General features: G+C 39.1%; 4 protein-coding genes across 18 annotated transcripts in view; 2 read left to right on the top strand and 2 right to left on the bottom strand.

The window, feature by feature from the left end:
* LOC140356434 (EEIG family member 2-like) lies at positions 1-4,884 on the bottom strand. 3 transcript variants are annotated; one of them, XM_072441353.1, is made up of 11 exons: positions 4,663-4,884; positions 4,043-4,163; positions 3,932-3,961; positions 3,385-3,501; positions 1,580-1,626; positions 1,214-1,317; positions 1,072-1,167; positions 802-1,006; positions 599-735; positions 420-483; positions 2-244 (listed from the first exon to the last, which is right to left on the bottom strand). In XM_072441353.1, exons 1-11 carry the CDS (start codon positions 4,806-4,808, stop codon positions 202-204), a joined length of 1,110 nt encoding a protein of 369 aa, XP_072297454.1. In that variant the 5' UTR covers positions 4,809-4,884; the 3' UTR covers positions 2-201. The 3 variants fall into 3 exon arrangements, with proteins under 3 accessions (XP_072297456.1, XP_072297454.1, XP_072297455.1); XM_072441354.1 differs by having other exon boundaries at positions 5-244; positions 1,247-1,317; positions 4,663-4,883; XM_072441355.1 differs by lacking the exons at positions 3,385-3,501; positions 3,932-3,961 and having other exon boundaries at positions 1-244.
* Positions 4,885-5,989: 1,105 nt separating this feature from the next.
* On the top strand, positions 5,990-9,133 carry LOC140356433 (mitochondrial adenyl nucleotide antiporter SLC25A24-like). Its single transcript, XM_072441352.1, has 10 exons — positions 5,990-6,348; positions 6,435-6,561; positions 6,650-6,737; positions 6,815-6,926; positions 7,179-7,337; positions 7,446-7,598; positions 7,988-8,095; positions 8,205-8,372; positions 8,481-8,628; positions 8,830-9,133. The coding sequence occupies exons 1-10, from the start codon at positions 6,178-6,180 to the stop codon at positions 9,009-9,011; spliced, it is 1,416 nt and encodes a 471-aa protein (XP_072297453.1). The 5' UTR covers positions 5,990-6,177; the 3' UTR covers positions 9,012-9,133.
* Positions 9,134-10,039: 906 nt separating this feature from the next.
* Positions 10,040-13,168, top strand: prkab2 (protein kinase, AMP-activated, beta 2 non-catalytic subunit). Of its 2 annotated transcripts, none has more exons than XM_072441350.1 (8): positions 10,040-10,143; positions 10,854-11,033; positions 11,101-11,258; positions 11,330-11,423; positions 11,514-11,628; positions 11,763-11,896; positions 11,984-12,052; positions 12,123-13,168. In XM_072441350.1, exons 2-8 carry the CDS (start codon positions 10,878-10,880, stop codon positions 12,198-12,200), a joined length of 804 nt encoding a protein of 267 aa, XP_072297451.1. In that variant the 5' UTR covers positions 10,040-10,143; positions 10,854-10,877; the 3' UTR covers positions 12,201-13,168. The 2 variants fall into 2 exon arrangements, with proteins under 2 accessions (XP_072297451.1, XP_072297452.1); XM_072441351.1 differs by having other exon boundaries at positions 10,047-10,143; positions 10,857-11,033.
* An 87-nt stretch (positions 13,169-13,255) lies between these two features.
* pde4dip (phosphodiesterase 4D interacting protein) overlaps positions 13,256-23,991 on the bottom strand; it is a 30,967-nt gene continuing 20,231 nt past the window's right edge. For 3 of the 12 annotated variants that reach the window (XM_072441342.1, XM_072441333.1, XM_072441332.1), the window contains 26 exons: positions 22,900-23,015; positions 22,671-22,780; positions 22,326-22,551; positions 22,047-22,248; positions 21,862-21,978; positions 21,525-21,787; positions 21,241-21,449; positions 21,039-21,156; positions 20,850-20,967; positions 20,724-20,775; positions 19,695-19,942; positions 19,538-19,621; positions 19,286-19,435; positions 18,987-19,196; positions 18,776-18,907; positions 18,536-18,652; positions 18,269-18,452; positions 18,046-18,167; positions 17,721-17,945; positions 17,504-17,605; positions 17,168-17,385; positions 16,939-17,082; positions 16,718-16,856; positions 16,599-16,645; positions 16,402-16,453; positions 13,256-15,518 (listed from right to left, as the gene is read on the bottom strand). In XM_072441342.1, the coding sequence (XP_072297443.1) occupies positions 15,412-15,518; positions 16,402-16,453; positions 16,599-16,645; positions 16,718-16,856; positions 16,939-17,082; positions 17,168-17,385; positions 17,504-17,605; positions 17,721-17,945; positions 18,046-18,167; positions 18,269-18,452; positions 18,536-18,652; positions 18,776-18,907; positions 18,987-19,196; positions 19,286-19,435; positions 19,538-19,621; positions 19,695-19,942; positions 20,724-20,775; positions 20,850-20,967; positions 21,039-21,156; positions 21,241-21,449; positions 21,525-21,787; positions 21,862-21,978; positions 22,047-22,248; positions 22,326-22,551; positions 22,671-22,780; positions 22,900-23,015 (3,812 nt within the window). In that variant the 3' untranslated portion in view covers positions 13,256-15,411. Of the gene's footprint in view, positions 15,519-16,401; positions 16,507-16,598; positions 16,646-16,717; positions 16,857-16,938; positions 17,083-17,167; positions 17,386-17,503; positions 17,606-17,720; positions 17,946-18,045; positions 18,168-18,268; positions 18,453-18,535; positions 18,653-18,775; positions 18,908-18,986; positions 19,197-19,285; positions 19,436-19,537; positions 19,622-19,694; positions 19,943-20,723; positions 20,776-20,849; positions 20,968-21,038; positions 21,157-21,240; positions 21,450-21,524; positions 21,788-21,861; positions 21,979-22,046; positions 22,249-22,325; positions 22,552-22,670; positions 22,781-22,899; positions 23,016-23,991 lie in introns of those variants that run through there. The other 9 variants (XM_072441343.1, XM_072441338.1, XM_072441335.1 and 6 more) reach the window with 8 other exon arrangements.

The raw sequence follows: 23,991 nt of genomic DNA, 5'->3' as shown, positions 1-23,991 counted from the left end.
TCTATAAAATATCAATACAACATAAAAAAAAGGTGTAGTGTCAAGTTGGTCAAAAAACCCTGCAACATCTTAGATTGCACAGCAGAGGGCTCTCATGTTTCCAAAACAAGAGCACAAATCTCCAACAGTGAAGCTTGAATTTCATGTGCACTTGACTGTGCTCAGTGAGGGTATTACAGTCTCGACATGCCTCCACAAAGCCTAGGGCTGGATCACCACCTGTTCAAAGGTCCCAACTGCAACTCTGAAACAAAGTATGGCAAAAACACAGTTTTATTTGATGTTGGAAAATGGTTAGTCTTAACAACTGGTTAGTTACAACATTAACAAATATCATTAATAAAAAAAATAGAAAACATAAAAAAAAAACTAATTGAGATATAGTAATATCAGTATTAAGCCTATATCCAAGCACCCACCTTGTGTATTGGCTTCCCAAGGCAGTACTGCCACCAGGTCCAACAAACAGACTTAAACCTTCTTCTACAGAAACAATGTACATTTCCATCAGACAACTGTACATAAATATAACAATACTCTTGGCATTGTTGGTCTATTCCTTACTTCATATACTGAGTAATGTATCCAGCTTACGCACCTTCTGTACTGGAGTCCAACAAGCCATGACTAAAATCCTGGCTCTGCAAGATTTTCTCTATTACATCATCTGCATTCACTCTTGTAGCGTCAACTCGCTTCAACTGGTTCTCCACTGAGTTTTGTTTCAGAGGTTGCCTAAAAGAAAAAATGTTTTAAGCTCAATGGCATTTTATTTAGTTACATGAACAAACTGATAATTACCTTGGGAATTTATTAGGAGTTGAGGGACATTTATGATCTTTAAAACTGGTAATGGCGACAACAGGGAGGGCAGGTTTCTCCCGGACACTTTTGTCAAAACTCTCCTCAATGAGATCAATAATGCACGCAGTGCCTGTCGAGGCTGAATCACCAGGGTTACTCTGGGGAGTAAGCTCTGTTAAACTGGAATGATTTGAAGTGTAGCCTGTATTGGAAGAAATGGGCCAGTTAATATCTAACTAGAAATGATACCAACACACAAGGTCATACCTGCATTTTTTGAACGCTGACTTGCATGGCTTGGAGTTCTGGAGTGACCATAAACTAGAAGTCCTTCAGGGACAGAAACGGATTTCACAGGACTTCCTGAGGTTGAAAAAATGTTGATTATCAAATATATACAGATATTGACCTCTTATAATCAGTGATATTTGCTGTCCCCTACTATTTCTGTCCTCAAGTAGGCAGGCTGCGTTAGTCTGTGGAATCCCCAGTGTCATAGCTGTAGATTTAGGACTATAGGAAACAAGAAAAGAGTCTGTCAACAATGGCCTTATAATAATAATTCCTGAAAGGTGAGACTTCTGTTCGTACGTGTTTCCTTGTGTTAGTTTAGCAGTTAATATTTCACTGTTCTCTTGGAGTTAATCTTCCTGAGCATATTTAAACTAGATGTTGTTCCATGCCAATATAATAATTATATGTCTGTTGGTACACAGAGGTATTGAATAGTTATAGAGAATAGAATTATAGCTTATTGATGGTCTCCGGTTCTTACGTTTTAAAACAAGGATCTCCAGACATGAGCTGTGTAGTGATTATAACCTGTAAAGACAGAAAAATGCATATAAAATATGAATTGTTTGTCCCCTCCATAAATGGTTATGAATGCGATTACCATTACAGGAAACTTAAAAGGTGGTATGGACGATTTTTTTCAGCAATTTTTTTTATCATATTTCCTCGTGGCGTGGATAAATCATTAGTCCTGCCACGTATCAATCATAAAACGCACCTACCGCTCACCTGCAGCCGCGTCAGGCTCGTCCCCACGTTTCCGCGTGCCTAAGCGCATGGATCTATCATAATATAGTTCCCTGAGTGTACGGGGCAAAATGAAGACGGAGAAAGACAGTTCGAGCTGACGCAGAAGTGGACAGAAATCTACGGGAGACGAGAGATGCGATCAGTCGTGCTAATAAACAAACGCACGTGTGTGTTGTATCAGTCCGCACGGGGGAGTGCACATGCGCACTTCCGCCTGCGTTCTCAAATCGCCGAAAAATCGTCCATACCGCCTTTAATTCTAGTTTGACCAAGACATCAATAAGGTTGAAAAGCTAAATATCTTTTTAAAAACAATATATAGGGTAAATTTTGATATGAAACTATAAGTATAACTATGAATTAAATTTAAGTGCTGCACCGAATCACCAAAGAAAGTTCCTATGTTTGTGAATTCTGTTCATTGACAACGGCACTAAACCTTTTCTGAATCTGATTCTAACTATTAATTAAAGCTGCAAGCGGCATTAAAGACCCTCACCTGGCACTCACTGCAAGAGTTATACCCAATCAGCAAGCAAATTGTCTAATGTTTGAAATGTGTAAGCAAACAAATGTTGGTGCATTTCAGTAAAACAGCACTTATTAAGGTATAGGTGGGTATTGAATTTAGAAATCAATTCACTAATTTTCTTGCTTATACCGCTTGTTCCTGTTAGAGGTCGCGGGTGACTAGAACCTATCCCAGTGACTTTGGGCCTCAAGCGGAATACAGGGACACACATAGACACACAGATTCAGCTGAGTGAATGATGAATTCACAATTCAGTGAGATTTAGTATTTTGAGTGAAACTGAGGTGTTGTCAAAGGTACTATTTAGAAGCACGTAACATAAAAACAATGAAGAATATTTTAAAAATAAATTTATTATTGCCCCATGTCTCTAGATGGTGATCAATTTTGTTGTCATTCGCTTCAAATGCTTCAATTATGAGCAACGTCCTGTTTGTCAGACCTACAACTTGCCAGACTTTTCAGAGCTTTTGACCTTCTTACAGTGCCCGGGTGAGTTACGCAGCACGCACGCTTCTCCGTTTCAGCCCATCCTCCAGGAAGCACTTTGTACCTGTAACACGCCCCCCTCCCCCCCGCTCGAGAGGAACCGCGGCTATTTAGGCACAGTTAGCTTCAAACGCATGGGTGATATTTTATAACTATTATGTTATGGGTGTTGCACAACACTACAAAACGGGATAGCATGATATGGGACCTTTAAGCTTGTATCAGTGTGCTCTATATCAATCTACCAGATTTGATAAGCCCACTCTAAAAACAGCTTGTCAAAATCCTCTAGTGCTTAAAGAGAACAAGAGGGCATAATTTTCCCTTACCTCTGGACTTGTACCTATGTCACTGGATTCTCCACCTTTTTTGAGTAGAAGCCCAAATTATAACCAATGCAATGAATATGTTAAAAAGGGCAAATATCCACCAATAATATTGGCTAATCGATATATCAATGTGTCAATAGATTGTTTGACTTTTCATTTTCCCCCAAACCCCCCCAAAAATAGTACCTTTATTATTGAATTGTCCTGTCTGGTATGTTTTGTGTCATAGCCTTCGAGAAGACATCGTCGTATACTGCTACCAGAGCCAGCAAACTCAGACAAGTTCAAGTCAGCAAAACCAAGCTGTAAAAAATGTCAAAAGAAAAATAAATAATGATGTAATCATCAGTTGCTAAAAAATACTCTATAATGAATGAAATGTTATGTTCTGGGCTACACATACAGTTTTAAAATAGCAAAAGGTTATCCATAACGAAGGAAGAGCTATTTATAATTAACATTAATAAACAATAACAGAGGATGGAAATGAAAATGAACACAAACAATAGACTAGTACAGAGCCTGGACCAGTGTTTTTTCAACCATTTTTAAAGATATATTTTATCCTAAAAAGTATGATTTAGCCTTCACAAATCAGAAATCATTCAAAGCAAAAAACTGGTCTAGAGTCTAGACCAATAAGATTGTGTGTGTGGCAGGTATTAATCACTTTGTGGGGACTAGTACTGTACTGTACACTGTGAGTAAGAGAGAAATGTAAATAAATGATTACCTTTGTGAAACTTTTCCCCCCTTTCACCTCCTAAAAACATATTTCTTAGTACTACAGCACCATTAAACCTTTTCAGAAAGATTTCAGTAGCACTTTTCTTTTGTACCATACCTTACGCACAGATACCCGACATAAACAAGGGTCCAGTACACCTGTAACTGCATTGGCACACATCTTGCAGACAAAGGAGAACCTTGCCCTCCAGCGAACACAGTTTGCTTGGACAGGCTCCCTGTTGACAAATCATAAAATGAACACGTGTGAATCATAGTGTGAATCATATTGTGATCGCTCTCATAAAAAAAAACAATTTGAATGGATCGAAAATGCAGCAGTAACCGTGTTTACACACACACACACACACACACACACACACAGTTGCCATGGCAGCCTGAGCTTGGCACGTGTTTGCCCAACGAATTCCCCCCAAGTGTTAACGCTAGAAGTTAATAATAATGTAAATGTTTTATATTCAGGACTATACAATATCGATATCAAGACGTTGTTTTAATTTGTTAGCTAAGCTCGATAGTTTTGACTCTCAAGCATGAACTAGAACACATATAAACGAACTTAATGAGAGTTTAGGAACTTTTGACGAGCCAAACAAATGACTGCCAGACTATAAAGCCACATAACTATTGATCTTCCATATATCATAATTACCTAAGCAGCCAGTCTCATAACGACACAGTTAACTAGCATTTTATCTGTTAAATAGCAAAACGTACCGAGAAGACTCTTTGGAAAAAGTCCCGTCCAGCAGCCTAACTTTACAGAATATAACTCCATTTACAAAGGGCACGGATGATAATTCTTCCAGGTCAAAGTCTATTTTAAATTTAAATCTCTTCTTCTTTAGGAGGATAAAAGACATATCTAGATTATCTCGTGAAGTGGAGAAGTGTTTACGCTCTCGCTCCCTCAGCTGAGTCAACAGGCGCGTTCAGGACAGCATGACCGGCGCAGATCCGATCAGTGTCGCGCGACGGTTGAGTTTCCGGTTTGACCTTATTGGTCTGCACGAGGCTGCTGGGCGTTTTTCCTGCGCTCTCATTGGACACTCATCCAGACGAGACGCAGCTAAAGACGAACGTGGCTAGTGCGCATGTCATAAAGTCAAACTTTCCCCCCGCGCCCAAATGAAAGGACGCGCCTCTCCTTTTCTACTGAGAAAGAAAGTCGTAGTTAAATGCCGCAAGAAAGTCGTAGTTGAATGCCGCTTTTATTCAATTTTATGTTTCATATAGGGAAACTGGTAACACAATTTTAGTGAGCAACATGACAAAACCAAAAAGAGTAATAACTAAAAGATAGATGTGGATATGTCCCCTTATGTAAATGTCCCATTTTTCCCGTTTTTAACATTTATTGCAAAAGTCGGTCTTTCCATTTTATAAATGCCCAATGTTTTTCCAGCCAGTCATTTACAGCTATGAAGTTTTTCTTTTTACATCGAATCTAGTAAAAATATTCATTGTATATAAATACGATTACAAAAAATACGAAATTCGATGTCAAAAATAAATAAATTCGATGTCAAAAAATATATATCGAGGTAAAAAAAATTCTATTAAAATGAAAAAAAAAATTGTAATAAAAACACAAAATAACCTTCATACGTCCCTGTCATCTGGGCAGTTTGGTAGCATGGATCTATTTGCCTGACCCGCCAGCCTCGCCCACATTCTGTTCGAATGCGTACACACAGTTTTGATAAGTAGTTTGCCAAAACGTGTTGGGAATGGCTGGTCAGGCAATGGATCTATGCCATGAGCGGTATCCGTGCTCCGCTCCACTGCTGAATGTTGAAAATGTCCCTCTCTAGTGGTCATTTATGGTATTTAGCCCACTAACCAGTCACAGTTTATCTATGTTGACGCTTCCTTATTGAAAATTGATTTTCGCAAAAATAGAAATAATAAAATAAACACCATTGAGTAAACTCTGATAATAATAACATTTTAAATCCAATGATCATATTTTTTCTATATACATAAAATGCTCTTGGGTTTTAAAAAGTACGTAAGCGCACGTAGCCCCGCCCTCCACCACTGCAGTTCCCTATTCCTGACGAGCCTATGCGGATTACACGCGATACTTAAAATATAAATCGATGGTGCGCGTTTTCTAATGAAACCTCCGCGATTCACATCATGGTTCTCGGATGCTTTTCATGAAGTGTGAATGATTACATAATACCTGGGATTCATACGAGCCAGACGCTTGCATTTCAAAGATATATCATGTTTCGGACGTTTTTACTACCGACTGCTCGCTGCCTGGATGCCAACAGTGAGAGGTCCTACCAGGACCTGTTTGAGAGTCTTGATACTAATAAAGATGGAAAAGTGGATGTCGCCGAATTACGGGCAGGACTCAAAGCGATGGGCTTTTTCCGCCATGGAGCAGCTCAGGTAGAAATGAGGTTCATGTCATTGGCGTATTTCCTTAGGACATTCTTATGTGTCTTCGCCTTACCTGACTTTTGTCTTCTCTGCAGGAAATTGTCTCATCAGGTGACCAAAACAAAGATGGGAGCCTAGACTTCAGTGAGTTCTCTAAATATCTGAAAGAACATGAGAAGAAGCTGAGGCTCACTTTCAAGAGTTTGGACAGAAACAATGACGGTATTGTTTTTTCTTTACTGCACCAGATCAGCATATTATTCTGAACATTCACTAAAAGCACCTCTGATTATGCATTATGTTTTGCCAGGGCGCATCGATGCCTCAGAGATCCAGCTGTCCCTTGCAGAGTTGGGCCTTCATGTCAGTAAAGACGATGCTATGAAAATCCTACAAAGGTTGAAACCGCAAAATTACTTCACTGACTTTAAAACTAGCATGCTAAATTGAGTGATTGTTTGTTTCTTGGTGTTAGTATGGACATTGATGGCACAATGATGGTAGACTGGAATGAGTGGAGAGAGCACTTCCTGTTTTGTCCTGCACACAACCTGGAAGAGATCATTCGCTACTGGAAACACTCCACTGTATGTAAGATGCTCACTGCTCATGACATATTGATGGGAACAGCAGAACATGGCAGTTAGAGCCGTCTTGTGTCAAACATTGTGGATTTGCTTGAAGCCTTCCGGTGCAAACACTTAAATACACATATATGCCATAGCTTCTTTTTAGCTTTTCTTTTGACATGTGAAATTACAGCATTGTTGTCGTATTCAGATTACACTGAAACTATTACACAACACTAAAACGATACTGCATGTTGAAATACCATCTAGGTTTTGGATCTTGGTGAAAGTCTAGCCATTCCAGATGAGTTTACGGAGGAGGAGAAGAGCTCTGGCTGCTGGTGGAAGCAGCTGATGGCTGGCGCCTTCGCGGGAGCCGTGTCTCGAACTGGTACAGCTCCTCTAGACAGAATAAAAGTCTTCATGCAGGTGGGTTGTTGCATTTACAACGTTTATGAGGAGTATAACCTGATAGTGTTCAAGTGTACTAGATACAAACTTAAATGCTTTTTTAAATTGTATTTCTTTTTCATTTAGGTTCATGCCTCCAAATCCAACCAGATTGGCCTGGTTGGTGGTTTAAGGCAAATGATTACAGAAGGAGGTTTAAAGTCATTGTGGAGAGGCAATGGAGTCAATGTTTTAAAGATTGCACCAGAGACGGCTATCAAATTTATGGCATATGAACAAGTAAGAAAATGATAATATATTCAGCATTGTCTTGATGTGGCGGGTATTGAATAGAGATAATTTGATATATCGGGAAGATATTTTGTATTTCTTAGTGCATCATAAGCCTCGTACTTTGTTTAGCCCAAAACAGCTTTATTTGAACAACTTCAGGTGCGAAGAGGGCACAGCACAAAATAAGACTACATGGCTCTCTGATAGGCTTGTAGTGATACGGGGATATGAATGTATTTGTTGTGTATTAAAATTAAATATTTGGGCTAAAAGGTTCCAAATTCGGCCCCTGAGAGCAGAGCTTATCAGCCATAAGTTGCATTGAATTCTAAACATATCAGTTGATCTCTGTAATTGAAAACAGTTTTGGGTAGACTTTTATTTTGTCTTTGCAGTACAAAAAATTGTTGACATCCGAGGGTCAAAAAATAGAGACTCACTTTAGGTTCATGGCTGGCTCACTGGCTGGAGCTACAGCGCAGACTACCATCTACCCTATGGAGGCAAGTGAACTGTTGTCTAATACACACCTTACACTTATATGTGTATATACACATGTGTGTATACATATCTATGTGTATATATGTTTTTGACAAGTCATGTACACAATAGGTACTAAAAACTCGACTGACCTTAAGAAAGACAGGACAGTACTCAGGAATGGTAGATTGTGCCAAGAAGATACTGAGAAATGAGGGAATCAAAGCTTTTTACAAAGGCTACATTCCCAACCTCCTGGGGATCATCCCGTATGCTGGAATAGATCTGGCTGTTTATGAGGTATTTAGACTATTCACTATATGTATATAATTTTTTTTTTTTTTTTTTTTTTTTTACAAGATTATCATATCTTCTTTATAACCTAATGACATATCTTGTATGTCTCAGAGTTTAAAGAATACTTGGTTGTCTTACCACCAAGACTCGACTAACCCTGGTATTCTGGTCTTGTTGGGTTGTGGCACCATCTCAAGCACCTGCGGTCAGTTGGCCAGCTATCCACTTGCACTGGTGCGTACACGGATGCAGGCACAAGGTAAAATCATTTTAGCTTTACGAAACAACTTTAATTCTTTGTATCATATTTAATACAATTAAGTTATTTTAAATCCGTGACCTTTGCATGAAAGTGACCTTTTAGTGTTTGTTTAGTGTGCTTAGTCCAACACTTGATTTGTAAATACAACTTATTGAAATGTGGGCACTGAAATTAATGGAGTTTTTACCTTTTCTCCAGCAACTCTAGATGCATCTGACCAGCAATCAATGAACGCACTTTTGAAGAAAATTGTTGCCAAAGATGGTTTTTTTGGACTCTATCGTGGTATTTTACCAAACTTTATGAAAGTGATACCTGCTGTTAGTATAAGTTATGTGGTTTATGAGTATACAAAGACTGGCTTGGGGATCTCCAAATGATTCTTTTTTTTGTTGTCGTCTGAGTCAGTCAGAAATGCAACAAAAGAAGATATAATTTATTGCATGAGTTTAATTTATAAATAATATGGACAATACGCATGATTTCTTTCTGATTGAAAATACAGATTTCATTGACTACTAAATAATTCAAAGCAACGTTTTATACACTGTTTGTCTGGACTGCATGTAAAACATTCGGTAGTTTACTGTATTTATTTTTCTAAAGCTGTGACCAAACATTTCAGGACATACCTGACTGTAAATGAGACTGACTGTGCACATATTGTGCGACCTGTATTTCCCCTAGGAGCTCCTGCATTTTGTGACGACATATTCTTTATGTTTCAATATTTAATTTTTCATTGAATTAGTTAATTATGTTGACTTGAATTGATAAAAGAATACTTGGATCTGCTTGCATGATTTCACACTTGGAATTGTGAAATATGAGTTATTTTAAATCTGTAGATAGTGCCTTGTTTATGGTGATAAATGCAAAGGTGAGCAATCAACAGCAAACTGCGTGGATTTATTGCTTAATGTAATTTGATTGAAAATTTGAAATGGAGACATTCTTCTAAAATATGCAAGGCCTTCATGCTTTCATAGTGCAGAATTGTAACCAGAAGATAAATTATTTTACTTTGTGATGACCACAATGCCTTTTGTGTCCTGTCAACTTTTCTATCTCAACAAATTATGAACAATTAACATAATATTGGTTTGTTACAGTCATTTTAATCAATTCCAATAGTATTTAAAACATGATGATAAAACTGGTTTGATTTGTCCCTTGGCAAGTTGAAACATGTAAATTCTAAGTATGTGCCCTTATCGTTTCACTGTGAGACGTCTCCATCTAGTGGATAGATGACGAATCGACAATACATGTGGGTCATTTACAATTTTCTCAATCAATGCAACATATGATTACAATATATATGAAAAATACTTGTTCATATTAAACGATGAGTTTGATACAGGCAGTCGCCATGGCAGAATTGTGCAATAAAGCGATTCCGCCCTTATTGGCCCCCCTGGTTCGCCGTACTGGGCACGAGCCTGAGCTGCCGTGTGAAAGAGATTGACCTTTGGCTAGAAACAAACAACACTAAACAAACAGCTGGGGAGGGTAAGTTTGACAACGGCTTAATTCAGGGGATTCTGCTTTATTCTGTAGTATGTATAGTGTTTATGGTGTCATCAAATGTGCAATAGCTGTAAGTTTGACCCCGTAGACAATCGTAAAGCTAACTCTTAAACATTACTGCAAGCTAAAAATACTCCCACGCCAAAGGAGCCTGGATGAGCACAGCAAACACACTCGAGCTGCTGCGTTGATCTTATTTTCCCCCTGAAATGTTTGTATTTAAATGAGCTAAAGATTGGGAATTGTGCAAGACAATGCGGAAATCAGGGATTAATCTTCTGTTTCATGATTATAAGTATACCAGAAGAAGATCAAGTTCAGCACAATCTGCTGAATCATTTTGTCTAGGCTTAAAGTCGTTGAAAACATACACAGACCTCATGATTGCATTATCTAGAATTCTAGACTTACAATATAATGACATATCATTTTTAAACTAAATACAATTGTCTTTAGTAGGAGTTGTGGTCTAATTCTCTTTATAGTGTATTTTAACAGCGCTGTGACATAGATGAATCATTCAGTTTCATGTATTACTATATTTTATTTATCATATTTGGTGTTTAGTGTCTGTCTTGAGTGTCAAACGTAGCACCTGTGTAAAAGTTGTGACTACAATTGAACGAATATGGTGTAATGGTTGTGTGTTTTTTTTTTTCATAACCATAGTCTGTGCATCTCTTTCCTTTCAGCAGCTCTATAAATAGTGTGACATTATGGGCAACACAAGTGACAGAGCGACTGGGGATCGCCATGGAGCCAAAGCCCAGCGTTCAGACAGCACTGGCCACAAAGACATAGAGCCCAGCAACAAGATGGTGGACAGTACCGACGACCCCAACATCTTTAACACCCACGGTCCTGACACAAAAGTAAAACAAAGTCCAAAACAAAGAACTTCAAGTACAAGTACAGCGTATGACTGTTTTTTATCACTAGGCTCAGGGAGAGAAGGAGTTTGCCCCTGATCTGGATGACCTTGTAAAGACTGGACCTCAGGCTCGGCCCACTGTCATTCGCTGGGCTGGAGGAGGGAAAGAGGTTTACATAGCGGGTTCTTTTAACAACTGGAGTACAAAGATACCACTAAATAAAAGGTAGATGCTTCAGTAATTGTCAATGTTCATCATTCTGAACTGCAACATTGACACGGTATCTGTTTTTGAAGCCATAATGACTTTGTAGCGATCCTTGACTTACCTGAAGGAGAACATCAGTATAAGTTTTTTGTTGATGGCCAGTGGGTCCATGATCCATCAGAGGTATTATTTGTTATGTTTTCATATTCTACGGTGACCACTTTGCACACATTATTATAAACTGTGTTGGTATTTGTCCTTTTTCTCTTGCAGCCTGTTGTTACGAGCCAAATGGGAACGATAAACAACCTTATTCATGTAAAAAAGTCTGACTTTGAGGTGTTTGATGCTCTGCAAGTGGACTCTCTGGAGTGCTCTGACACTTCAGGTCAGCTCTTGTATAACTATTCCATTGAAATAAATATATCTGTCTTCTTTCATCTTAACATTGTATGCTGTAACTTTAAAAACACTGAACACAGCTGAACCTGCTCTAAAAAGATATTACTTTTATCTTTTTAGATTTGTCTAGCTCTCCTCCTGGACCATATGGACAGAACCAGTACATATTAAGACAAGAGGCACATTTTAAAGCACCACCTATTCTCCCACCGCATCTCCTACAAGTTATACTGAACAAGGATACCAATGTGTCTGTATGTTGTTTTTCTTTTTTGAGTTAAATTAACAATTCTCTAAGTAGGAAAACCAACTGCTGTAACGACTGCTCCTTTTCTCAACAGTGTGACCCTGCTCTGTTGCCTGAACCCAATCATGTCATGTTAAACCACCTGTATGCTCTGTCGATAAAGGTAAACTCTGACAAAATGGCACAAATTGATCTCTTTTCTCATGATTGAAAGACATTGTCTGGCCTTGTAGGATGGAGTGATGGTGCTCAGTGCCACTCACCGATACAAGAAGAAATATGTCACTTCTTTGCTTTACAAGCCAATTTAATCGCCTGCCATTCTCTGCCCTGTCATCAATCCAAGAAAAACAAGTTTATAAAGGTAGGCAGTGGCAGTTTAAAAAGATTATTCATGTGATGTGATCAAAAAGGGCTCTGAAACTTGTGTGTTGGAAAAGTGGAGGAGGGAAAACCACAATGTCTCTTTTTAAATGGTGCATGTTGCATACAGTAAACAGAGTAGACTGTGACAAAACACTGTGTACTTGGTTATTTATTGCATCTGGAAATGATTTGCATGTGTTTTACAATTGTGGGGCTCTGCAGTAATTCACCTTCAAAACACTGATGTGCTTTTTCTGCATTTATTATTATAAAATGTTAACTGCCAAACAAAGAGGTTTCAACTTAGTGCCTGCTCTGAAAGAAACAATCAAATTCTTACAAATATTTATGGTAAAAGTATTGTAGCATCAAAGCTTCACTCAGAGCCTTGGAGCACTCAGTCTGATATGTTTTGAATTACAGTGCAGTTGAAACCAAAGCGTCAGTGGACTTCTGGTTAGTGTGTGTTCATTCAACCGTATAATATGTTGTTGTTGTTTTTTTGCACTTACCAATTCACATGTGAAAGTGGTGTTTTATTTAATGTTTTTGCTTCTGTGTGTTATGGTCAATAGCTTTGGAAGACATTTGTAAAGATGGACTTAAATGTTTGTTTCTTGTTACATTTATTGTCCTCGTACTCGTAGCTGCAAAGATTTATTTTTCCATATTTATCTAAGAAGTATTTTAAATGAGTTACATTCATATCAAATGAATGTAATACATTGTACATATGTTTTGTTTTTTTGTTTTAAAAGTAAAATGGCCAACTGAGTGTGTGCCGTGATATTGCCATTACCAAAACTTGAATTTTACAAGTGTTTATGAATGTTCAAACGCTTTGCCAAACCGGTATGAAATGTTGAACAAGGTTTTACTTGTTTGCAAATAAAGTGTACACATTATTTCTGAATCCTGCTTTCCCTCCTGTTGTTTTGTTCATTTTCTCATGAATGTTCTATAAACAATTTTTTTACAAAATACAATACAAAACAAAATGTTTTTATTTTTTTTAATTTTTTTCAGCAACAGGTTCACCAGAAGCAAGAGATCAATCTGGCCTCAGCTTCTAGTTTATAATGCAAAAACCCAAAACCAGTTTCCATCACATAAAAGCTATATATACAAATGCAACTCATAACCAATAGTACATTTACTGCAATAAAATGTCCCAATTAAATATTTTTTTTAAAAGAAACGTTTTGTTTGCAAAGTGCTCAAATTCTCATTGCTTCTGTTTTAACAACATTTTGGTATTTAGAAAATCAAACACTCTTTGAAATACTTGGCAACAGTCATTACTTGTATGAACTTGAGCACAAACAAAATCTGACTTGGCTGTTCTCAGAAAAACAAGCACTTTTTCAAGGCAAATCCACCTCTAAGTTAAATGAAGCAGCTTTCCCGCTAAAAGCTCAAAGCAAGCAAAGCAACATCAATTCAAGCTTTCATTGGGTGGATAATATACTGTGTAGTGCATAACACCCCCCCCCCCCCCATAACACTTGATCAAAAGTGAACATTCCTACCATACACTGCATATACAGTAAACCACACATGTAGCAAAGTCATAAAACTAGAAGAAGCTATTGCACAGCTACCCAGAATATCAACGTTTGCCAAAAAGCAAATGTTGAGTCAATGTAAAACACTCTCTCTCTCTCACACACACACACACGTATTTACAACAAAACAGAGAAACCAAAGTATGTTTCACTTGAATACATGATTACACAAGAGGACAGTGAACCACCAGTAGTCTGCCAAAGTTTGTGTCTTCTGGGAACTCATCTACATTGCCACTTCCGCGGGAATGCTTAAAGTCTGAACCAAGAGAAACAATGCAATAAAAGATAGATTATTTGGCAAAACTCATCTTGACCACAAATCTTTGCCCTAAACTCTAGGGTCCTGAATGTCTCTTTACAACATTGGTCCAAAAAGGGGGCCAGTTAAGAGGCCTTTTATTTTTTAACAGCTGATGTCTAACGGTTACCGTCTCTGCTCTGGAGGTCATTCATAGGCTTTGTCATTCGCTTGGATACGGCACGTCAGAAAGAAGTTGAAAGATTAAACTTTGGCAACTACTGGCAAGCCTCTGTTCCATGAAAAATCAGTCAAGCACTCATAAAACAGTAATGGACTCCAATAATTAGCCTAGTGTTAAACAAAGGTCAATTCTAGTCAACTAAACAACCTTTTGGTGCAGGAGCAATCCATAATTCAAACATAATTATTGCACATGCTCATATGAAAACTCCTTTCGTAGATCTCAATTAAGATAGAATTTTACGCATTATATTTGGCCTGCAATATTATTTTCCAGATCTCAAACAAATACTTGAAGTAATATCAATTTTTTGTTGTGCATAACAAGCTAATAAAAAGACCCAATGGGATAATTAGCTACTCATAACATTTGACTTTTTGTTCAAATCTTTCATATTTATTCTCAAATATTTACATTATAGTATATAACCAATAAGCAATGATCATGGGCATACATTCCTCCACTGTGTACTAATACATTGTGATGTCATTGCATTGAATTTGCAAAAATGTCCTTTTCATAAAAAGCCACTTGCGTTTCTGTGACAGTCAGCTTTGAGGATGTCTTGTCTTTGAGTGGTGATTAACACACATTGTATTGTATTGTATTTGTTGTTGAGGTGTGTGGTTTCCTTTCTCAAGCCACTGGTAAACATGCACAAACATACATTCCCTTCACAGGCTGGCTGGCTCTCACATGTGGAGGCCCCTAGAGCCTCCACTCATCTGGGTTTCGCATGAGAAACATGTAGAAATGCATATTTTATCCATGTACCCAGAATCACTTAAGAAGCAACTCTATCCAGCTCCTGGCGAGAGCGCACGTCTCTGAAACCCTCCGAGACACATGTCAAACACTTTCTTTTGTCACACTCATGGCAAGGCAAACTGCTTACTGGATCACTCAAAGACATACTGGCTGACTCAACAAGGTAAGGCTCGCAGATTATACTGAAGGTTTATTGTCTGTAAGGGACAAAGGGAAGGCGGAAGCTCTTTTGAGGCTCAATGATCTTTTTTTTGTGAGCTGGTGAAGGGGCTTAAAAACAGGGAGGAAGTCATGGCTGTTTCTTGCTTAGAGGTGATAGAGTTGAGGCTGGTGTAAGTCTAAAGCAGGCATTGGCTGGTACGCTTCCTTGTTGCCAAGCGTTGATTGGAGGTCATGCCACCATAATCAGAAGACCATTCTCTAGCAGCCCCTCCTGGCTCTTCAGCTGAAAACGGACAATTCAAATAAGTAAAAATATTTCTAAAAGTTTGAATTATTATAGTGCATTGTTTTCAGCAAAATAATCAAGCAATGTTAAGGTTAAAGTGTGTATTAGTGTTGGAAGATGCTGAACTGATGAGTGATGAGTACAAAAACAAAAGAAAAGTTGTAATTTGTTAATAAGTTCTGGACAAATATATATGGATATATTTCTCTAGAACCTATTTAATTTGTACACCTCAAGAGAACATAGTGTATGAAGAAGATGGAAACTATGCATGCACAGTCCATCTCAGCGAAGGAACCAGTCTTATAAATAGACATAAATAGACATAAATAAACAGAGGACGTGTAAATTTCCAGGAGGCGTTTGTCATCTCTAGATAGCTTCAAGAACTATTTAAGTTTATCATCTTGGGATCAAATTAAAAGCACAACGGCACATCCACACAGCTTGTAAATGTCACGAACCTTTCAAACAAGTACCACTGAAGTTAGTATTTGGCTTTCTGACTAAACCTGAACTATGTCAGGCCTGAATTAAAGCCAAACATGCCGTAAAATGATACAAAACCAGGTCTAAAAGGAGACTAAACCATGAATAAGGTAGTTCTAAATAATGAATAACCCAAAGGAGGACAACTGCAGCGCACAGTTAGAGAACCACTCGTACAGATAATAATAATATATTGGATTGGTTTATAAAATGTATGCTTCATTGAGCACATTGGATTAATATATGACGGCATGAACAAGCAGTGAATCCTACATGGTTAGAAAAAGCAGGTTTTTAAGGAGTGAAGGACAACACAGATTCCCTCTGCTTTATGAGTGAGAAACAGCAGCAGCTCACCACACTCACAAAACACAAGAGGCAAGACAGTTACCAGTGTATGGAGAGGAGGAGGAGCTAAGAGAAGACAGTCTCAACTCGTTCTTCTGGGTATTTAGGAAAGACAATTTGAGGTGAGGAAGGACATGGGTTTACAGAACTACACCAGAAAACATTCAGAACAACACAACTATGACAGGAATATCTAATTAGCAAATGCCTATACACTACTTATACATCGAAATTATTTACCTCCAAATTCGTCCTCGCTTTCTTTAGCACGTCTCGAGTTCTTGACACTAAAATAAATAATGTTGCATTATTTCAGAAGTATAAGGATCTGTGTTCTGCTGAAGGAAGAGTGAACTTACACTGACTGACGATGAAGTGCTCCATGCTCTCCTTTGTACGGCTGGTGCTTCTCAGTCTTTGAATCGTCCCTTTGAGCACCTCTTCTTGCTCTGACACACGCAGTTTGAGGGACAGAATCTCCTCCTGAAGGCACTGCTCCTGAATCATCAGGGCAAACAAAATGAACGGTAACTCCCCATTTTGAACACTTGTCAGCTCTTTTCTTTTACATTTCACTGACCTTCTTAAGGCTCTGTATTGAATTATCTGTGCTGGGCAGAGCCGCTCTCCAAAACATCTTCAGCAGAGACATGGCCTCCTCAAAGATTTGCCTCAGAGTTTTAGTGTTTGCGAATAAAATTGTAATACAACTGCAGTCCAGAACCTGCAGAGGATATAATTTAATAACATGATTGATAATCAAGGTTAAAGTAACCTTCTATCATATAGATAACAGCATTGTGTCCTACATTTTTAGGACCCTGTGTCTGCTCGTCCATCAGTGACGAGCCCTGGCATGATTGTAGCAGACAGTCTATTTGATGGACAAGACTGCAGCCCTCCAGAATCTGCTGTTGCAGAGCAGTGAAGTCATCCACGTGCCCAATGACATGACGTCCATTGCAATTTGCAAAGGATCCATCGGGGGCCTCTCCCTCTAACTCAGCATGAGGGTCAAACATGTCTGCTGATGACATGGAATGGTGGTTATTCATATTATTTATAACATGTATTTATTGTATTTTTGTTAATTGCTTAGTATATTCTATGAGTTAAACTACATGCAGTGCAATTATAAATCACACCATTCGTAGTGCTATGGCAGTCCTCTAGATCTGAGTAGGGCGGACCAGGAGATCCACAGTTAAACAGACCAATGTCCCTGACTGGTGGAGACGGAGCAGGGTCTGTGGAGCACACACATGCTCAGAGCAAACTGATGCTTACAGGCAGCAGCACACATTATGAAGCACCAAAACAGTTAGTCTTATACTGCATTTTTGAGCATCTAGTGTGCCTTACCATGCAGAAGCTGGCGTTTGTAAAAGCTTTCTCTCTGTGGGCTGGCAGTGAGGGCACACAGGGTCCGGGGCGAGCCTAGCTTCTGTTCCAACTGTTTGTGGAGCTCCAGCTGCTTGAGGGTGCTGTTCTCCTGGATGCTGTTTTGCAGCTGGGCACGAAGACTCCTCACTTCCCCTAGGAGCTCCGCAAGCTCCACTGGCAGGATGGGAAGCTCTGACAAGAAACCTGCACAAAGAGAGAATGACTCTAATTTCCACCAGGTGGTGCCTTTTATGTATGTATATTTTTAAAAGCCAACAAACAGAGAACAGAAAACTAAATTGACCTTTGTTTGTCCTTGTCCTAGCACACACTTGGTCATAAACCTGCAGTTCACCCTGCAGCGAGTGGATGAGGTCCCTGCTTTCACACAGCTGCTGCTGTAGAAGAGACAGGTCATGCTGAAGTCTGGAAATAATATACAAAGTCAGGTCAGGACAATTGAAGGTAATATGCCTTTTCATTCTCAATTCAAGTTAAATTTAAAATTGTATCTAATTCGTACAGACCTGTTGGTCTGTTCCTGGTTCATCTGTCTCTCCTGTCTCAAGGCATTTAGCTGTTGTCCCTGTTCCTGACTGTGAATCTGAACACGCCTCAGCTCCTCTTTCCACTGCTCTGCCTCTAATTCTGCTTGTTTGAGGCGAGCGTGTGCTGTGAATACCGCATCCCGCAACTGTCCCGCCTCTTCACCTGAGAATATAAGCATCAAAAGATGACAAATCTATCTTCTAATTAAACATAAGTATAATGTTGTCAGTGTATTAATGTGTTACCTGTGCTTGCCTGAAGGCGTGACTGTAGGCCCAAGTTCTCCTCTTTGAGGACTCTAATCTCATTGGACAGTTGTGTAACTGTGTCAAGTCCTTGAATGTAGATGTTTGTAGGTGCTCCTTAAAGAAAGTAATATTAGCATATAACTTACTACCATGTACTAACTGGTAATTACTATCATGCATTTAATTATATTATTATTTATGATTCTTATTATTAAATACTAAATATAGCAACCATACCTCCGTCACGCCCTGTGTGTGACAACCTCTCCTCAAGCTGCTGACGCAGTCTCTCATTTGTTCCAATGGACTCTTCTAAACGCTGGCGTAGACACTTCACTTCCTGTAAGTGCTCCTCAATCAGGTGCATTCCTTTTGAAAAGGGAAACCAAGTCCATTTAAAACAATTTGGTCAAAGTTAGCAAACATCTATCTGTAGAACATCTGTTACCTGCATGATGCTCTGATAATCCAGAGTAGCTTCCGACTGGTGGAGCCTTGTTCTCCGTGTCCCATAGAAGACCTCCTGTTACTAAACCAGAGTCCGACTTCAGTGAATAGTCGTCTGGCATTCCTAACTGGTATTGTTGAAAGGCATGATGGGATAGCTGGTTGTGGTCGATTATGCTAAGTTGATTATGGTCTCCAAGTGAAAATGAACCTGTATAAACACATACAAAAGTGAACTATTAAACTAGATTAAATGCATAATATCAAAAAGTCATGTCAATGCCACTCCTTGTCCCTTACCCCTGCTCTGCTCATTAACCTGTTCATATAGTACATCCAGCTCAGGCCGAGCGGCATTGACAGACAAGGCCCTGGGTCGGGGGGCAGCATGGCGCTCCTTACCCCAAACATCAGGGCCATGAGAGAGGAAGGAATGCTGGGGCAATGGGGCTGGAGGAGAATGATAATGGTGATGATGGTGAGAGACAAACAATACAGAGGTGAATGCTTTTGCTACTGCCGGCCCTCCTTAGCCACGTGTATGGGCCATACCTCCAGCAAAACGAGCTGAGCAAAGCATGTTGGGACAGCTGTTTGAAGACTTGAGGGGGCGATGTGAATAAGGGGATGGGAAGACTACAAGAGGGGAATGCTTTGTGAAGTAAACAAAAGGAAAATGTCACAGAAAACATGTCAATAGTATTCGTACCACTCTGTTCTGATCCGAACTGTCCTGGATGCTGTCTGTGCTCCTCCAGATATTCTTGGCCGTCTGCTTCCGAGCACAACTCCAAGTCTTCAGTGCCTCGGAACTCGTCGGACACCAAAGACGTCCGGTCTGATTGGTCGGTGGTTTCAGAAAGAGCATGACAACTAGATGGAGTGTCTGGATGTTGCTGGAGCTTTGAGTGGAGTGACTCAATGATTTTATCCTTCTGCTGAAGCTCTTTACTTAGCCTATTTGGGCAAAGAACACATTGCTTTAGTATAAACAAACACTTGAAATTTGGTCCAATACTGCACAAATATGACAGTAGAAAGAGCAATACTTTGTATGAGATCAAAGTGGCTCTTACTGTTTCAGTTTCTGAAGCATAAAGTCTCGATCTTTCTCCAACAGAACCCTTAGCAGAGCTGACTGTCTCATTTGACTTTGACTTGAACTCATTGAAAAAGACCATAAAGAATCTCTGTAGATTGGACTGCTCTTTGAAATCATCGACTTCCACAAAGGAGCCATTTTATATTTAATCCAAAGCAAAAACTCCACAAAAAAAGAAGGTAAAGATATCCACAGTATTGTACTCTTGTAAGCAGTATGAAGCTGACAGAAGCTGTTCCTACACTGAGCCTCTTAAGCTAAACTGGTGCGCACCTGCAAGTTGTCTGTTCACCGCAAGAGTCTTAGCAGTAAAGGGTTCAAGCTGTGGCCTGTGAATGGATTATCAGCAGTCCTTCTGTCTCCTGGGCACCGCAGGAAGCCACGTGGAAGGCCACAAATGTGCAGCATTAACTCATATGACAAACCACTTGCCCAATGCTTTATATGATTTGACAGCTCCAAAAATATATTCTCGTGTTTTATAGGTTATATATGATACATGTATTTATTTGGTAAAATAATTATATGTAATAGATTCATTCAAGGTATGTTTTCTTGAATGACACTATTGTGATTTACTTTAGATAGAATGTTTCAGGGTCATAGATGAGATAAAACAAAATCCTAAAAACTCACCTTAAGGCAAGAAGAGTAGCTGTCTTATCATCACAGCTCTCGTTACAGTCTCCTAAAAGCATATTGACATGTTCATTTAGAGAAATACTCATTTGGACATTATAAATATACAAGGCTCTTTCTTACTTCCGCTAATCTTTGTAACAACTCTCTGTGCCAGAGCAGTGCTTTGGGACAGCTGCTCTCTGAAACTTTGGCCCATGTAGTAATCAATGTCATTGGAGCGAAGTAGTTCTTCAAAGGTCTGCAAGTTAAAAAACATTTCATTAGGAGACAGCAATATTTTTTACACAATACTAGTGTGCATGATGGGACCTTTGTGGTGTCTCCCAGGTGTTGGGTGAGAATATGGCACACTCCTTGGCCTTCTCTAATCCTCTGCCTCAGATTGGACAGCTCACGTGCTTGGGCCTGAATCAAAGAGTTGTACTTGCTGCAAATAATAAGCGTAAAATATTATCATACTAATTGATTTAAGAAATCACTTAAAATCTCCTTATTTTTGTATTGCATTTACCCAGGCCATGTGGCACAATTTGCATCTTCATCTTTATTGTCCTTCCTGGAGTTTCTCAGTTGTGTTTCCAAAGTTGCTACTCTCTCCATTAGTTCTTGAAGCTCTTTGTTGCGACTGGGCCCTGACCGAGTTCCTTGAGGATCGGACATCCACCCTTCATCCTCTTCCACACCGCTTGGTACTGGAGATTTAGCCAATGCCCAATTTACCTTAAAGACATATGACCAGAGGTCATTAAAGGTAACAGTGGTGATAAAAGATCATCTAGAGTAAACAATAAGTACCTTTCGTGGTGTTCGCTCAAGACTGGAAGCATAATCACTAGTGTTTGACAAAGAGCGAACTCTCATTTGTAGCCCGCGAATCACTTTGTGACAATGGGTGAGCTGAGAACGCAGATCTTGTACCAGATGTTGAAGAGAGCTGGAATCTTCTCTTATTTTAAAGGGCTCTGTGTGACTGGAGTTACCAGCGTACCAGCCTCTGGCCTCACCCTCATAATCTTGATGCTGTGACAGAGCTGTGCACATCTCAAGGTCATCAAACTCTGAAGGGAAAGCATGAAGATTACAAAATGAAGATCAGGAGATAATATACTTGTGCTTTTGTTTGCACGTTTACCTGGGCTGCTAGCATCTCCTCGCTCTGCCTCATTCTCACTACGACCACAGGTCTCATATCCCAGATCTTGCAGATCCACCTGCACGTGTTTACTGGCCTGTTTGACTGATGTCTCTGCTGTAGAAACATCAGAGTTAGTGCTGATGGCTGGATGTGTAAACAGCACATGGTTGATGAAGACTCACTCAGCAGGTCCCTGTAGTCTTTCAGCTGGTCAGCTTGAGCATGGACTGTGGCCTCAGACACCATCAGCCTCTCCTGCAGCTCTCTGTTCTCCTGGCAGCTCAGAGCCAGATCAGAGTGCAGACGGGAAGCTTCTTCCCTTAGATCCTCCTCCAAATCCTGCCAGCGCTCTGGGGACTTACTCCAGGCAGGAAGCTCCACCCCCTAAGATATGTTCATCGGAAAATTAATGTTTCAGAAATATAAATATTTAAGTAATTGAATAATGTGTTGTAACTTACTTCAACATTGCCGTTATGGGAAGACAGATTCAAGGTGTTAGGCCTCTTCTGATGCTGATCACTGCCAAAAGGAGATTCCTCCTCTTCATCACTCTCCTTATCCTCTTCCTCCTCTGTCTGCAGCTCATCTTCAGATTCCTGGCCGCTCAAACAATGCTCAATGTCAATTTGGTTGTGACTCTCTTTAAGAGCACAGTTTTCCTGCTGCAGCTTTCTTAGAGTGCTCCTAGGGAAACAAAATATTAAAAAGAAAATTACAAGTTAATCAGAACGATAAAACAGCAAATTTTCATCCTATAGAAAACACTCCTAAAGCAAAAGAATACTGTGTGGAGGGACAAATACCTCATTTGGGATAATGAACTAAACCCATCCCTCTCCAGTTGTGACTGGATTTCTTCAAGTTCAGTTTCAAGTGTTGTTCTTTCTTCTTCAAGCTGTTGTATCTCAGAAGCCTAAAAAGACAGATCATTAGTAAGAATCAGTTATATAATTATATATATATATATATATATATATATATATATATATATATATATATATATATTGATGTAAAGTCAAAATCCATATAAACCTGAACAGATGTGCAACTGTGCATGGTCGCTTTACAGTCCTGCTCTTCAATACTGTCAGAAAACTCCTCACTGCTGCAGTCATCATCAGAGTCTTTCTCTTCAACTGAGCTGAGCTCTAAAATGAATCAAACAAATATAACCAGTCATTAATTTTCAATTACTCATTCTCCAACAGAGGGTTTCACCTCAGCAGTTACATTTACCCATCTCCCTCAGCCTCACAGTAAAGAGGGGACAGAAGGGAATGTCATACACTAAACAGAAGCCAAATAGGTTTAGACCAGAGCGAAACATTGTTATATTATTGAGGCTCGCTGTACTCTGCTTTCAGGCTGTTCTCTGAGGTTACTGAGCTGTAAACTCTGAAGTGAGTTTAATAACTCTGAAGTGAACTAAATAACTCCAAAGCGTAGAGTAAAATGATGTGCAGTAATTTCAAAAGGGAAAGAGTTACACAATACCATAGTTTAATAATATATCTGGGTAAGTTGCTGAAGTTATGCTTTTAATTATTCATTTTCAAGGGAGATATTGGTAGTTTAAGGTTTGGGCATTAACGTTAATGTAAACTGAGTAGATGCTAAGGGTCTGTTGACATAATACAATGAGTGCAGACTTTTCTGTGCTGTTTTCTTTTATGTAAGAGGATTCTGAAGGGTTTTCATGTCGTGCTTCTTGTATGGGAAAGGAAAATATCCATGCAAACATGAAAACCATGCCACAGTTTCATGCATGAGGTCAGATTATTAAAACATTTTAATTGTATGTTATATCATGTACATAGTTGTAAGCAGTGACAGTGTGCAGTATTTATTTGGGCTTTGGGAAGTAGGTTTATGTTCAAACACAAGTAAAATAATCAAAAACAGTGCTTTTGACACAACCCCAGCACATTTATTGTAGTTGCATTTGTTGTACAAAGATTGTCAAGGAATCCACCTTATAGATAAAAAGAACAAGAACAATGCCTACAGAGAGTAAATATGTTGACTATTAAGAATTATAACTGGTGTTTTGGTTTATGTGATAACCAAAGGGATGTTGGACTGGTGAAACAGATACAATCTCATATGTAGTCTGGCTAACTAATG

The sequence above is a fragment of the Eucyclogobius newberryi genome, unplaced genomic scaffold, assembly GCF_026437365.1.
Source record: "Eucyclogobius newberryi isolate DKJ021-1_F unplaced genomic scaffold, fEucNew1.0.hap1 SCAF_12, whole genome shotgun sequence".
Classification (NCBI taxonomy): Eukaryota; Metazoa; Chordata; class Actinopteri; order Gobiiformes; family Gobiidae; genus Eucyclogobius; species Eucyclogobius newberryi.
The sequence above is the reverse complement of the archived record's forward strand: the minus strand, read 5'-3'. Positions and strand labels throughout refer to the sequence as shown.

What these genes read in the sequence shown, in the direction of transcription:
- LOC140356434 (XM_072441353.1), bottom strand. Translation starts at nt 4,808, where the DNA reads ATGTCTTTTATCCTCCTAAAGAAGAAGAGATTTAAATTTAAAATAGAC. An exon ending in GTCGGGTATCTGTGCGTAAG is followed by an intron (nt 3,962 to 4,042) that starts GTATGGTACAAA and finishes ATATGTTTTTAG; the next exon opens with GAGGTGAAAGGGGGGAAAAG. An exon ending in AGGACAATTCAATAATAAAG is followed by an intron (nt 1,627 to 3,384) that starts GTACTATTTTTG and finishes CTGTCTTTACAG; the next exon opens with GTTATAATCACTACACAGCT.
- LOC140356433 (XM_072441352.1), top strand. Translation starts at nt 6,178, where the DNA reads ATGTTTCGGACGTTTTTACTACCGACTGCTCGCTGCCTGGATGCCAAC. An exon ending in CTACCATCTACCCTATGGAG is followed by an intron (nt 8,096 to 8,204) that starts GCAAGTGAACTG and finishes TGTACACAATAG; the next exon opens with GTACTAAAAACTCGACTGAC. An exon ending in TAGATCTGGCTGTTTATGAG is followed by an intron (nt 8,373 to 8,480) that starts GTATTTAGACTA and finishes TGTATGTCTCAG; the next exon opens with AGTTTAAAGAATACTTGGTT.
- prkab2 (XM_072441350.1), top strand. Translation starts at nt 10,878, where the DNA reads ATGGGCAACACAAGTGACAGAGCGACTGGGGATCGCCATGGAGCCAAA. An exon ending in CCCACGGTCCTGACACAAAA is followed by an intron (nt 11,034 to 11,100) that starts GTAAAACAAAGT and finishes TTTTATCACTAG; the next exon opens with GCTCAGGGAGAGAAGGAGTT. An exon ending in AAGATACCACTAAATAAAAG is followed by an intron (nt 11,259 to 11,329) that starts GTAGATGCTTCA and finishes CTGTTTTTGAAG; the next exon opens with CCATAATGACTTTGTAGCGA.